This window comes from Marmota marmota, unplaced genomic scaffold (assembly GCF_001458135.2).
Source record: "Marmota marmota marmota unplaced genomic scaffold, marMar, whole genome shotgun sequence".
NCBI classification, from domain to species: Eukaryota; Metazoa; Chordata; class Mammalia; order Rodentia; family Sciuridae; genus Marmota; species Marmota marmota.
In genome coordinates this window covers 20,142,407-20,156,441 of record NW_026000153.1, presented here as the reverse complement: position 1 = coordinate 20,156,441, position 14,035 = coordinate 20,142,407, and the positions used below count along the sequence as shown (strand labels likewise).

Below are 14,035 nucleotides of genomic sequence, written 5' to 3'. Positions count from 1 at the left end.
CAGAGGCGGCCGAGACCATGGTGAGGGCGGGCGAGCGGCGAGGGTGTCGGCGCGGAGGCCGGCGTCAGTGTCGCTACCTGTGGAGTCGGGAATTGGCGGGCGTCGGGGCCGCGTCCGGCGGAGCCTCTCCCCGCTCTCTGGGGGGCCCGGGCCGCGGAGTCCGTGGTGGGTGGCTGCCTGATCGCTGGGCAGGGCCAGGTCGGGTGCGTATTCTGCCCCGAGCAGAGCAGATCTGTCCCGATCCGGTCGGCCCAGCGACGACAGAAACGTCAGAAACGTCGCACGCCAATCTGAAACGGGAACGCCAGAACCCAACGGCCGGATCTGGCTTGGAAAGACAGAAACAAGTGCTAATGCGCTGACGCACGAATGAGGTCAAGCAGGAGCCGCTGTACAAGTTAGAAGTCTTTGGCGTTGTTTGGTTACGTAATCTCCGGGCCATAAATTTGAGGTTTTCTGCGAAAGGAGCTTGTATTCGTGGTCCTTTGAGTCAGAAAGAAGGGTATTACGAACCAGAACCTCACGATTTGTTCTAGGTGATTGCATGGGTTTGAGATGAACGGCCGTTATCCTCTTGACTCCCTTGCAGTTGCTGTTTATTCACTGTACAACAGTGCTTCCTTTGCCTCTGCTGATTTTTGATCTTACATATTTTTTATTATGAAATCCAGATCTATTTAAGACAAGTGAGTTTTTAAAAAAATGGAAGTAAATAAAAACTTCATTTCCTTTGTAAAATTGAGGAAAGGACAAAAGTGTCAAAGGATAAGCTGTATGCATTGCATTTAGTCTGTAATAATGACACTTGCGAAATCTTATTTATGCCGGTATTCCTGCTTTAAGCATCCTAGGACACGTAACTTCAACTGGAGAGGCCTGCTTAAAAGTTAACCTCAGGCTTTCATTTGTTTGTGGGTGTTTTTGTTTTGCAGTGCTGAGGATGTCTTTTCTCATACCACAGATAGTATTAGATGACATATCCTATCCTATGCTTGAGAATTACACGTGTGGAATTTAATAGACTAACACCTAACTATAAGCAGATTGGTCAATCGAGGACACAGGTTTTGGTTATTGTAAAATTCTCAAAAGTAGAATTGAAATAGAACTTATGAATAATTGCATCCAACCTCTGGAATTTATAGTTTCCTATTATATTTCACAAACTGAGGTGCAGGTTACATCTAATCTGTAAATTGCCTCAAGCTGATGATTTTCATGAACCTTGCTAATTTTTTTTTTTTTTTGAACCTTGCTAATTTTTAAAGATGTTTTTCCATCTGTAGTTATATGTATTAGATATACATTTACCAGTAGCTAAAAATACATAATCATTAACATAAAAGTATTGGAGGCATGGAGTTGTCATTCTTGAAAAGATTTTAAACTTGAGGGGGAGTAAATATGTATCTATTAAATCAATATGAAAATATCCAGTGTCCAAGTTTTTCTGAGTGAAATATACTCCAGCGTGCACCTTATCCTTCATATATATAAATAAATTTTAACCAAGGGGCTTAATGCATTAATGATACATTCATTTCTTAGAATAATAATTTTTATGTTGCTTATTTTTGTTTCCTCAGTCATCAGCTATATGAATGTATACAATTAGGAGGATAAACAGTTTGAGGGGGTTTTAGAAAATAATTGTACAATTATTGTACAGAAAATTGTACTTATGTACAATTTTATATTCAGAAAGGTTTAATACCATAAAGATTTGTTTTTGTTAAGTGTAAAAGATATATCCGGAAGGCTAAGATGGGAGGATCACAAATTCGAGCCTAGCCAGTCTCAGCAATTTAGCAAAAGCCTACCCTAAGCAACTTAGACCCTGTCTCAAAAAATGAAGAGGGCTGAGGAATGTAGCGCCCCTGGGTTAAATCCCTAAGTATCAAAAAAAAAAAGAAAAGAAAAGAAAAAGAAAGTAATATCTGTGGAGTCTCCAAACCTTGGAAATAATCATTTAATAATTTAATGCACTTGATGTATTGAGGGTTTGTTTTGTTTTGTTTTGTTTTTAAAATGGGATCTTGCTATATTGTCTAGGCTAGTGTCCCTGGGTTCAAGCAATCCTCCTGCTTCACCTTCCCAAAGAGTTGGGACTATAGGCATGTGTGCTATCACACCCAGCATATATTAAGGCTTTTAAAAACTGATTATAGTCAAGCCTGGTGGTGCTTGCCTGAAATTCAAATGACTTGGAAGGTAAAGAAATAAGAAGATCGAAAGTTAGAAGCCACCTTGGCAACTGGTTGAGACCCTGTCCCCCCCAAAATAAAAAGTATTGGGAATGTACTCAGTGGTAAAGCAACCCTGAGTTCCACCCCAGTACCAAAAAATAAAAGCTGATTATACATCTACTTCCTTAAAAAGCAAATAGAATGGCAAATAGAACAAATTTAAAACAGGGTAAAATTGCTTAAGCAGAGTAATTATAACTATATAAATTGAGAAGCCTGGGGAGTTTTGTGGTTAGTAGCTTTTAGTTAATAACTAGTTCTTACTTTTTTTAATCAAGTTACGAGGAGACAATGATTATAATTTTAGATTCATGTACCATTTAAGAGGTTTTTACATATTTTTTACTTGTATAAAGATGAAAGGGGTTTTTTAAATTTAGTAGATGAGAATATCTTATTAATGGAGATGACTTCAAATAAAAGACGATGCAGTATCTTTTTCTTATGTAGCAATATAGTCAGAAATTATTAAAATACTGAGGCATCCTCATAGAGAAATCTGGAATTTAAGTTCCCCCTAGTAAATGTAAATCTTGCCGAATTGTTTTAATGTAAGAAAAAGAATGTGAATTGATTTGTAGACGTTTTTTTCCTGCTAATACCTGCCCAGATGGTGCTATTTCATTCTACACCCCACCCCCACTATCAAAACACACGGGATTGGGGGAAATTAGTGTTTGATCCATTGAGACTTGCAGACAAGACGAGGTTGATTATAGATAAAAATAAATTTTTAAGGAAGGCATTACATAGAGAATATGCCATCTCAAAATTTGCCTTCTGGGGCTGGGCCTCAGTGGTAGAGCGCTCACCTAGGATGTGCAAGGCACTGGGTTAGATCCTCAGCACCACATAAAAATAAATAAATAAAGGTATAAAAAAAATCACATCAATATTTTTTAAAAAATACGCCTTCTACGTTGAAAGTATAGACTCTGAAGCTACCAACCCTGTAAACTGACTATTTTTTTTACAAGGTTATTTGTTTGTTTTACAGATTTAAATGGCAAAATCAAGCCAGGCCAATGGCACATGCTTGTAGTCCCACCCACTTGGGAGGCTGAGGCAGAAGGATTGCAAGTTTGAAAACAGCCTTGGCAATTTTGCAAGACCCTATCACAAAAACTAAAAAGCGCTGGGGATGTGCCACGGTGATAGAGAATCCTTGGGTTCAATCCCCTGTACTATTAGAAAAAACAAAAAAAGCAGAAGCAAGTAATAGAAAAAAGAAAATTGAGTTTCTCTCTTAAATGAAAGCTCATAGCTTTTGCACATACACTGCCTTTGTTGCATAGAAATAGGATTTGTAGATTCTGTATCATTATACACACACCTCATTTGTTATAACTGCTTAGTAATTCATTGTATTTAGATACCATAATTATTTATATAATTCTCCTACAAAGTGGACATTAAGGTTATTTGAAAGCATTTATTTTCTATCAGTCAAAAGTAGGATTTGTTTAATCCCTTTAATAGAAGTTTATGTATGTGGTAAAATCTATAACAAAATTTATTTTTTTAAACTGGGAATAGAACCTAGGTATACTCTACCATTGAGCTATATCCCCAGCCATTTTTTTCTTTTTTTTTTGAGACAGGGTCTTGCAGACTCGCTCAGGGGTCTTGCTAAAGATTACCTTGAACTTGTGATCTTTCTGCTTCAACCTTCCTAGTCACTGGGATTACATGTATGCAACCATGCCTGGCTCCATTTTTAAAGAGTACTGTTTAGTGATATTAAGTACATTCACATTGTGCAGCTATCATCACCATTTATATCAAGAACTTTTTCATCTTCCCAAACTGAAACTACCATTAAACAAAAATTCCCCTAGCCCCTGGCAAGAAATTCTACTTTCCGGCTATGAATTTTACTACTCTAAGTGGAGTCATGCAGTATTTTTCCCTCCCCCGCCACCCGCCCACCTTTTTTTTTTTTTTTAAATGGTACTAAGGATTGAATCCAGGGCCTTAAACACACTAACACAAGCTCTACCACAGAGTGATACCCCTTTTTATTCTGTTTTGAGACAGGATCTCACTAGGTAGCCCAGGCTGGCCTTGAATTTGGAATCTTCCTGCTTCAGCCTCATGAGTAGCATATACCACCACACCTGGCTAGTATTTTGTCTAATGGCTAGATTTCACTTAGCATAATGTCCTCAAGTTTCATTCATGTTGCAGCATGTGTTGGGATTTTCTTTTCAAAGCTAAATATTATTCTATTATATATTTTATTTTGTTTATCAATCAATGGACAGTTTTATTTTTCCTTTTGGCTACTGTGAATTAATGCTGCTGTAAACATGGATGTATAGATTCCTGTTTTGAGTTCTTTCAATTTGGGGGCATATACCTAGAGGTAGAGTAGCTGAATATGTTTTATCTTTTGAGGTTTATCCTCTCGCCCCCCCCCTTTGGTAACATACTTATTTCTTCCAGAAGAGCTACAATTTAAATGTTTCTGTGAAAATAATGTTATATTGACATTTTAAAGAAAGTTTTAAAATACATAGTATTTCAGGTATGCATAAAAGTTACTGATTTGTAAGAGTCATGGATCAGAAAGTTGAAAAATATGTTCAAGTTCTAAAATTTAGAATTTTGGAGTATTACACTTTCAGTAGATGATAATGTTTGATATCTTTGTATATAAGTTAATTAAAGGAGATATATTTACAAAGGAAGAAAGGAGATCACCTAGATATTTTTAACTATCTAAAGTAAAAGTTTCCTTTTTTTTTTTTTTGAAGTAGCATTTTAATTCTTCATCCAATACTTTTTTTTTTTTTTTTTTTTTTTTTAATGTAGGCTGGAGGCAAAGCTGGAAAGGATAGTGGGAAGGCCAAGGCCAAGGCAGTGTCTCGCTCACAAAGAGCTGGACTACAGGTAATGAATGTGTGCTGTTATAGTTCATTTTTAAATTATTTTCTTTATTGTTGTATTTCATGACCCATAAGAACATTTTTAAACATGGAAGTTGGAAGTTCAGACTAAAATTTAAGTTTAGTTTTATCCTTTTGGTAATGGTGAAAGTTTGAGCAAATGGGTGACATAATCCAGGTGACCCTAAAGGAAGGGGGAAGGGAACTTAAATTTGATGCACACATTGTGTATTTTAAGGCACCATGTAAATTCTCAATTAGAATTTATTTGAAGCATATTTAATTTGAAGTGTTATGGAAGTCAGATGGTTTAAAAACAAATTAACATGTACTTAGAGTGGGATGAGAAGGAATAAAAAGCATGTGTGCAGAAAATGGAGAATAAGGGTTTAAAGGCTTAGAACTTAAGGCACATAGACATTTGTAGTAGGGTTATATTATAAGTTAAATTTAAGTGGGATTATTTTGAAGTTCACCAAAACATCCATGTGGAAATGTCCAGAAGTTGGAAACATGAGTCCAGCTTTCTAAGACTAGTGATAGAATTACAAACTTGAGATCATTTGTGTAAAATTGATAATTCATTCTGTAAAAAAAGTTTCCTAACCTGTAAATGAGAAAGGAATACAAGGATTCATTGGTGGATCCAAAGACTGAGGAATCCTCAAGAGGTAGTATTAGAATACCAAATAAAGCAGGATTTAGACTACAGTATTACTGTACCACATATACATATGAAGTGTACATATACATATGTAAGTGTAATATGTAATACATTTAATGTGTACACTTATATATGTAGTATAGTAGTACTACCTATTCTTATTAAGTATGTATACATATTAAGTGTACATATATGTATGTGCACTTAAATACTATGTTATCATTCCCCCTGCTCAAAATAGAGTTCTTTCTTAATTATAGCTCTCTGTTATATACTGACTGCTATAGCAGATACACAGTTCTAATGAGGAAGAGAGAAAATAGCCAGGCACCATGCACCTGTACTGCCAGCTACTTAGGACAGGCAAGAGAATCTTAGGTTTGAGGCCAGTGTGGGCAACGTAGCAAGATTCTGATTTTTTAAAAGAAGTCAGTGATGACCTCTGAGTAGTATTGATGCCTACAAAGAAAGATTTTGAGATCCTACTATGTGCCAGACAACGTACTACTCACTAAGAATGCAAAGGGGAATAAGGTATGGATTTTGCTTTTAAGAAGCTTCATAATCACTTAGTTGGGGGAGCGGGGAATGATTTTTCTTCTTATCTGGAAGTGACTGCTAGACTTCAAGGGCAATATTCTTTAGAAGTCAAGTCTAGGTTGGGAGAAATGATGACAAGAAAGTAAGGGATTAGGGAATTTTTTGGTTTTTCTGTTTTTTGCCGTATTAGTGATTGAACCCAGTGCTCTCTACCACAGAGCTACATTCCCAGCCCTTATTTTTAATTTTTTAAAAAATATTTATTTATTTATTTTTTTAGTTTTCAGCAGATACAACATCTTTGTTTGTATGTGGTGCTGAGGATTGAACCTGGGCCGCACGCATGCCAGGCGAGCGTGCTAATGCTTGAGCCACATCCCCAGCCCTATTTTTTAAATTTTGAGGCAGAGTCTTAATAACTGTGGAGGCTAACCTCCTGTGATCTTCCTACCTTAGCCTTCCAAATAGCTAGGATTATAGGCATATATCACAGTGCCCAGCAGGGTTTGGGATTTGTTTTTAAATTTTGCCTTTGAAAGGAGATTTGTAGATCAACTAGAAGTAGTTGCTGTAGAATGCGGGAAAATTTTAAGTGAAGTTTCAGAAAGAAAGGAGCCAATGGAAAGGAAATTATTGGAGTTGTTGAAATAAAGGGATAGTGAAGGGGTGAGGAAGATAATAAATGATGGGAGTGATTGAATGGTGCAGCTCGGGGTAGTGTGTGTGCTTAGCATATGCAAAGACCTGTGTTAAATCCCTAGCACCAACAGAAAAGGGAAAAAAAAGAAAGAAGGAAGAAGAAGGGAGTAGGTAAGTCAAAGGATAAATGGAATTAGGATACTTAGTTTAAAAAAAAAAAAAGAAAAAGAACCACAATGAGAATATGGTATTGATTTTTCTTAGCTGTCAGGTCATCTCTTAAAACTGAGGAACAAACAGAGTTAGGGTAGAGGAAGATAATGAAATTTTAAAGTCACATGTAGTTGTATGAAGGAATTGACTAGATATGAATATGATCACTGTGCCATGTTCGACATGCAGTTGATGATAGCACAGTTTCTCTTTATTATATAATTAAACTTTCTATATTGTACAGGGGCATATTACTAGGACATATAAAAATAGTCCTTGGCAACTATTAATTGCCAGATAGGTTTGACTTCCAATACATGTGATCCAGTTTGTTTGTTTGTTTTATTATTTTATTTATTTATTTTTCATGTCTTCATACATGTACTTTGGATAATGATGTCCATCCATTCCACCATCATTTCTAACCCCATGCCCCCTCCCTGCCCCTCCCACCCCTCTGCTATTTTTATGATTTTATATTGTATTCATATTATTAAGCCTTTGATTACAGCTCAGTGGTGTAAAGTTAGAATTGTATAGTGCTTCCCAATGAGATATTTCTCTTTCAGTTTCCTGTGGGCCGCATCCACAGACACTTGAAGACTCGCACCACAAGCCATGGACGGGTGGGTGCCACTGCTGCCGTATATAGTGCTGCGATTCTGGAGTACCTCACTGCTGAGGTTTGTTGGGGCATATCTTGTATATGGGATTCCAAAACATTTTCTAAACTAAATGGATGAAACCATCAAATATATATCCAAAAAGACATATGTAGTCTTTATTTTTTTTCCTTCTTTTTTATTTTTGCCTTTATTTTATTTGTTTATTTTTATGTGGTGCCGAGGATCAAACCCAGTGCCTCATGTGTGCTAGGCGAGCACTCTACCACTGAGCCACAACCTTAGCCCCCCTTTTTAATAGCAGTTTTAGATGTATCTTATAGGCCTGTCACCCAGTGTGTGTTAAAAAGAAACTATGTATACTTACTTTTACAGTTAAGCAAGGTCCAGGAGTCTATAGACTTTTTTTTAAATATTCAGTTTTTAGTTACAGGCGGACACAATATCTTTATTTTATATTTATAATCATACTGAAGATCAAACACAGTGCCTCACGCATGCTAGCCCAAAGCTCTACCTCTGAGCCACAACCCCAATCCCAGGAGTCCATACTTTTAACTGATCTGACTAGGGTATAAAATACTGTGCTAATTAAGTAAACTCTGAAGTATATATATAGTAGAGTCAACAGTAAATATTTGTGATATTTAACAGTATAACCTCTTAGTTTATGAAAATTGGAGTGGGGTAAAGATTTGCCAAAGTGATGATATATAAAAATCAAAAGGTGGAGGGAATATAATATAGTTCAGTGATAGAATGCCTACCTAGCATGTGCAAAGCCCTGAGTTCAATCCCCAATATTGCTTAAAAGAAAAAAAAAAAAAAACTGGATGCAGTGGTGCACTCCTGTAATTCCAGCCGCTTGAGTGGCTGAGGTAGGAAGATCATGAGTTCAAAGGCAACCTCAGCAATTAACAAAGCTCTGTCTCTAAATAAAATATAAAAAAAAGGACTGGAGATGTGGCTCAATGGTAAAACGCCCCTGGGTTCAATCCTCCACCTCACAAAAAATCACAAATATATTATGATGATATCAGAAATAAAAGACCTGAAGATCTAGTCAGTCTTGGTTCTCTGCATGGTTGTACATAGATTGATATTTTAGGAAGATATATTATTTGGGCAAGAGTTTTTAATTCTTGGATCTTGGATTACCACTTTCGTCTGCAATGAAACTCCTTCAGCTACATTCCAGACCAGGCAAGTAATTTGAGTAGCCAGCAAGTCAAGTGGTATGGATAGATAGCAGATCTATAAAAAGGGAAAGTTCTTGCTTGATGGTGTGGATAACTAAACAGGAATTTAGGTTTAACCTGTGTGTCAGTTACTGTTGCTGTCATTTCATTATCGTCTTCAAGTCATCTCTGTCCCATTGGAGATATAACATTGAATTACAGATAGTTTTAATTTTTTTTAACTTTTTTTAACTTTGTTGTGTCATAAGCAAGGGGTTTTACATGGGCCCTATAATGTTAGTTGAGGAGCCCTTTCTCCCTTCTCCATCTTGCACTAGTTTTTGTTTAGCTACAGACTACACAAAGGAGTAATTGTCCAGTAATGTTGAGGCATAGTATTGTGGCTTATAATGTTCAAGTTGCATCTAAATTCCCATTTTCTTTATCCTTTGGAAATGGTTAAATTCTTTTAAGTTAAGATTAAACAGGCTATGGGTGTAGCTTAGTGATAAAGCATATAACTAGTGTGCTTAAAGCTCTGGGTTCAATCCCAGCATAAAAAGAAAAAAAAGATTAGAAAATAAATATACTTTTAAAAGCAATCAACATATTCCAGATGTTTAAATTTGGAATTTTAGTCATTCAGTAGAGGTAAATTACTGAAATCTAAGCCAAGAGTTAGGGTCAGGAGTAATCACTTTTCAATCTTTGCTTTGCACTAGAGTCATTTGGAGAACTTTCAAATGGGCTTCATTTCTCAAACCAATCAGAATCCCTAGAGAGAATGGGGAGGGTACTGGTGGTTTTAAAAACTCAACAGTTGATTGTGATGTACACCTAGTCTTAACTACTGCTCTATTTAAATGAGGAGGCGCTGTGTTTTTTGTATTACTTTCATTAAAGTTATGATAATGCCAGTATAACAAAAATGCAGTGTTACAGCTAACTGAAACTTTGAAATTTCTCTAGTTAAAAATTCCCATTATAGTGTGAAAGGATTCTAGCTTATAGCCTATGGATTTATAGAGATCATTAACATTAAAACTTGTGAATAAGAAATTATTTTAAATTACATTTTTAAACTTTCCCTTTTTTTGAGTATTAATAAATAAATTCCAGCCACTAAAAGAAATGAACCACCAGATAGACTACATGATTACCTTTAATTTCTTTCTATATACAAATAGGCTTTGCTCAAGTTTCTGTTTGTTTCAGAGAATGAAAAAGGGTCAAGTGAATATAAAAAGGGTCAAGTAGGGGCTGGGGTTGTGGCCCAGTAGTAGAGCGCTCGCCTAGCACATGCAAGGCCCTGGGTTAGATCCTCAGCACCACATAAAAATAAATAAATAAAGATATTGTGTCCAACTAAAAAATATTAAAAATAAATATTTTTTAAAAAGGGTCAAGTAAAATAATGAGAGTTCTATGAAAGCATCATAGCAATATAGGAAAGAAATAGTGCATTGAACTCTTTAAACATTTTGTCCTTTATTTGATAAGTTATTTCATGATATGCCTTGTAGGTGCTGGAGCTGGCAGGTAATGCTTCCAAGGATCTCAAAGTAAAGCGTATTACTCCACGTCACTTGCAGCTTGCAATCCGTGGTGATGAAGAGTTGGATTCTCTTATCAAGGCTACCATAGCTGGGGGTGGTAAAAAAAAAATCTTCCAACTTCGGTAGTTGTGGTCAGTCTTATTTATCCATATCCTCACCTGCTCCCTACCAAATGGATTGGTTTGAATCTCATTATAGTTATAATGTTCTCATATCTGTATACTTTAGAGAAGTACTTAAACATCTGTGTAAATGAGAGACATTGTCTTAAGATGACTAAAACATTTTTTTAAATGATACCGTACATTCAAATTTTCCACTGTTTTTGTGTATGTGCAATACTGAATATTGAACCCACAGCCTCACACTGGCTAAGCAAGTGCTCCACTGCTGAGCTACATCCCTAACCTTTTTCATTTTATTCTGAGACAGATTCTTGACAAATTGCCCTGGCTGGCCTTGAACCTAATATCCTCCTGCCTCAGCCTCCTGAGAAGCAGGGATTACAGAGTGTGCCAGTACACCTGGCTATCATACTTTTTTTTTTTTTTTAATAGTTGATTTGTTTGAATCAGGATCCAGATAAATCTCTGTATCTTAGATTTTGTTGGTATCTCTTAAGTTCCATTTTAATTTTATTTGAAGAAACTGAGTTGTCTTATAGAACTGTCCCTTAGTGTGGATTTTACTAAACACATGCTAATGATGTCATTCAGATTTTCCTGTCCTCTCCTTATATTTCCTGTAAAATATCATTAATCTAGAGGGCTTTTGTTGTTGTTGTTGTTACTTTTAAGATTGATGATGAGTTCTGATACTGCCAGCCCATTAAAAGTTCTGTCAGCTTTTCCCCTAATGGTTTTGGCTACCATTAGTGATACTTGCCCAGATCCAGGATTCCATTAGGGGTCGCCAGCCAATGATATCACATCATTCCTTCTGTATCTATTAGCTGAAATGCTTATGAACTTTTACTTATCCATTTATTTTTATGTTTATTTTTTATTTTATTTTATTTTTTATCGTTCTGGGAATTGAACCCAGGGCCTTGTGCATGCGAGGCAAACACTCTACCAATTGAGCTATATTCCCAGCCCTACTTATTCATTTATAAGGCAGGGTAAGATAGACATTTCAAATTCTGACCATTCTCTGGGCCCACATTTTCAAGTTTCTTTATGAAGAGTCATGTGTGAGGTTTGAATAGTTTTCAGAAACACAAAGCAGTAGAAGGTGAAATAGCACACCTTTGAATCACTTGCATAAAGGCATTTTTACTAGAGTTATCTAGTTAATTGCTTCAAGTGAGTTTTTGTACCTTCTGTATCCCCAGGATTGTATTTTATCTTCTAACAAATGTAGAACAAAGGGCTGGAGATGTAGCTCAGAGGCAGAGCTCTTGTCTATCATGTGAGGCCCTGGATTGAATCCTTAGCACCACAGAGAAAAAAGAAAAAGTGTAGGATAATTAGGCCATGTACACAGCCTAGCTTCTAGTTAAGTCATTCATGTTGCATCCAACCCACTGGGATATTTTAAAGTGTGTTCCAGCTGTTATGTCACTTCATCCATATTTTTTTATTTTTTGGAGGGGGGCTACTAGGATTGAACACAGAGATGCTTAACCACTAAGCCACATACTCAGCCCTTTTTATATTTTATTTTGAGACAGGATCTCTCTGAGTTGCTGGGGCTGGCTTTGAACTCACAATCCTGCCTCAACCTCCCGAGTTGCTGAGATTACAGGCATGTGTCAGCTCTAAGCGATACCTGTTTTAAATAATTTCAGATTTGTATTTTAGATCAGTAAACTCAGAGAAGTAGAGGGGAAAAAAATTTTTTTAACAAAAGGTAGAACTTAAATGACCTAGAAGAATGGGAAGAGTCCAGTAGGGAAACAATATGAAAGAGATCTTGGGAATAAAGAATGGCATTTATATGAGGAGTTATGAAAAATGGTCTGAAGAGTATCTGATGTAAGGATGGAAATAAGAAAGGTAATGCTGGCTTTGGTGCCTGAGGCTTTATTGCAAAGGTTCCTTTTTTTTGGACATTTTTATTATGAAAGTTTTTCTAATATGCAAAACCATTAAGCAGTGAATAATTCTTATACCCACTACCTAGAATCTACAAATAACATATCACATAGTTCATTTGTGGAATGGCCCTTATTTGCTCCTTGTTTTTATTCTCTTGTCATTTCTTGGAGAAGTGTTCTTCCATCAGATGAGGTCATCATGTAGGATGATTAGGAGGTCTGGGTGAGTATAATGGGACTTAATAAGTTGCCTCTGGAATAGGAGAATTGTGGCCCCCATGACTTCCCCTCCTGTGATATTAAACTTGTATATTGCATTATGTTGTTAAAGGGGCTTTGCAGAATATGTGGACATTTGCTTCTCAAATAAGTAAATCCAATTTTAAGCAAGATGCTTGATCTGCTGAGGTGGAGCATTGATTTAAAAGTAATTTCAGATTTAAAGGTAATTTGATCCAGCGACTTGGGAGGCCTAAGCAGGAAGATCTCAGGTTCAAAGCCAGCCTCAGCAATTTAATGAAGACCTGAACAGCTCAGCGAGACCTATCTCTAAATAAAACAACAACAACAAAAAGAAGGGGGCTGTGGATTTGGTTCAGTGGTTAAGTGCCCCTAGTTTCCATCCCCAGTACCAAAAAAAAAAAAAAAAAGGTAATTTAAGAGCATTTTGTGTGTGTACTAGTAGTTTCCTGAATGCATAAAATGTTCCATTTACACATTTGGCCTTTTGGATAAGCCACATTGCTATAGTATCAGCCATGCCAACATCTCAAGGGAAAACTTGGTCTGGGGGCCTTCAGATGCTGGTCAGGTGGGAATTCAAGTGGAGTGATATATGTGTAGTGTTCATTTCTCAGTTTTTGTTTCATAAGGGAACCCCAAGTCAACCAACCTGAAATATGTGAAAATTGAAAACCATCCCAGTAAAAAATATACTTTTCCGCAATCTACCATGAACATTTTGGGGGGAACTGTATTGAACCTAAGGGTACTCTACCACTGAACTACATCCCTAGCCCTTTTTACTTTTGAGGCAGGGTCTCACTAAATTGCCCAGACTGACCTTAAATTTATAATCCTCTTGATAGCCCCCAAGTCACTGGGATTTTAGCACAGGTTACTGGATCCAACTATTTTTTTATTTATTTTTGTACCAGAGATTGAAAACCAGGGGCACTTAACCACTGAGCCACATGTCTAGCCATTTTTTATTTTGAGACAGGGTCTTGCTAAGTTGCTTACAATCTTGCTAAATTGATGAGGCTTGCTTTGAACTTTCGATCCTCCTGTCTCAACCTCCCAAGCTGCTGGGATTACAGGTGTGGGCCACCATGCCCAGCTAATATTTATCTTAAAGTGCAAATACATGGTGCTAATGTCTTTTGGGGTGAGACCCAACCCAGCTGCTGGAATTGTTTGGACATCTGGTAGGGGGAAAAGTATGTTGGAA

The 14,035-nt window shown here is 36.6% G+C and overlaps 1 protein-coding gene across 1 annotated transcript in view; it reads left to right on the top strand.

The window, feature by feature from the left end:
* The window catches only part of LOC107146070 (histone H2A.V), a 22,981-nt gene extending 12,308 nt beyond the window's left edge, over nt 1-10,673 (top strand). The window contains exons 2-5 of the mRNA XM_015490098.2: nt 4-20; nt 5,061-5,138; nt 7,760-7,873; nt 10,515-10,673. Of these exons, the coding sequence (XP_015345584.1) occupies nt 18-20; nt 5,061-5,138; nt 7,760-7,873; nt 10,515-10,673 (354 nt within the window). The 5' untranslated portion in view covers nt 4-17. The remainder of the gene's footprint in view (nt 1-3; nt 21-5,060; nt 5,139-7,759; nt 7,874-10,514) is intronic.
* The last annotated feature ends 3,362 nt before the right edge of the window (nt 10,674-14,035 follow it).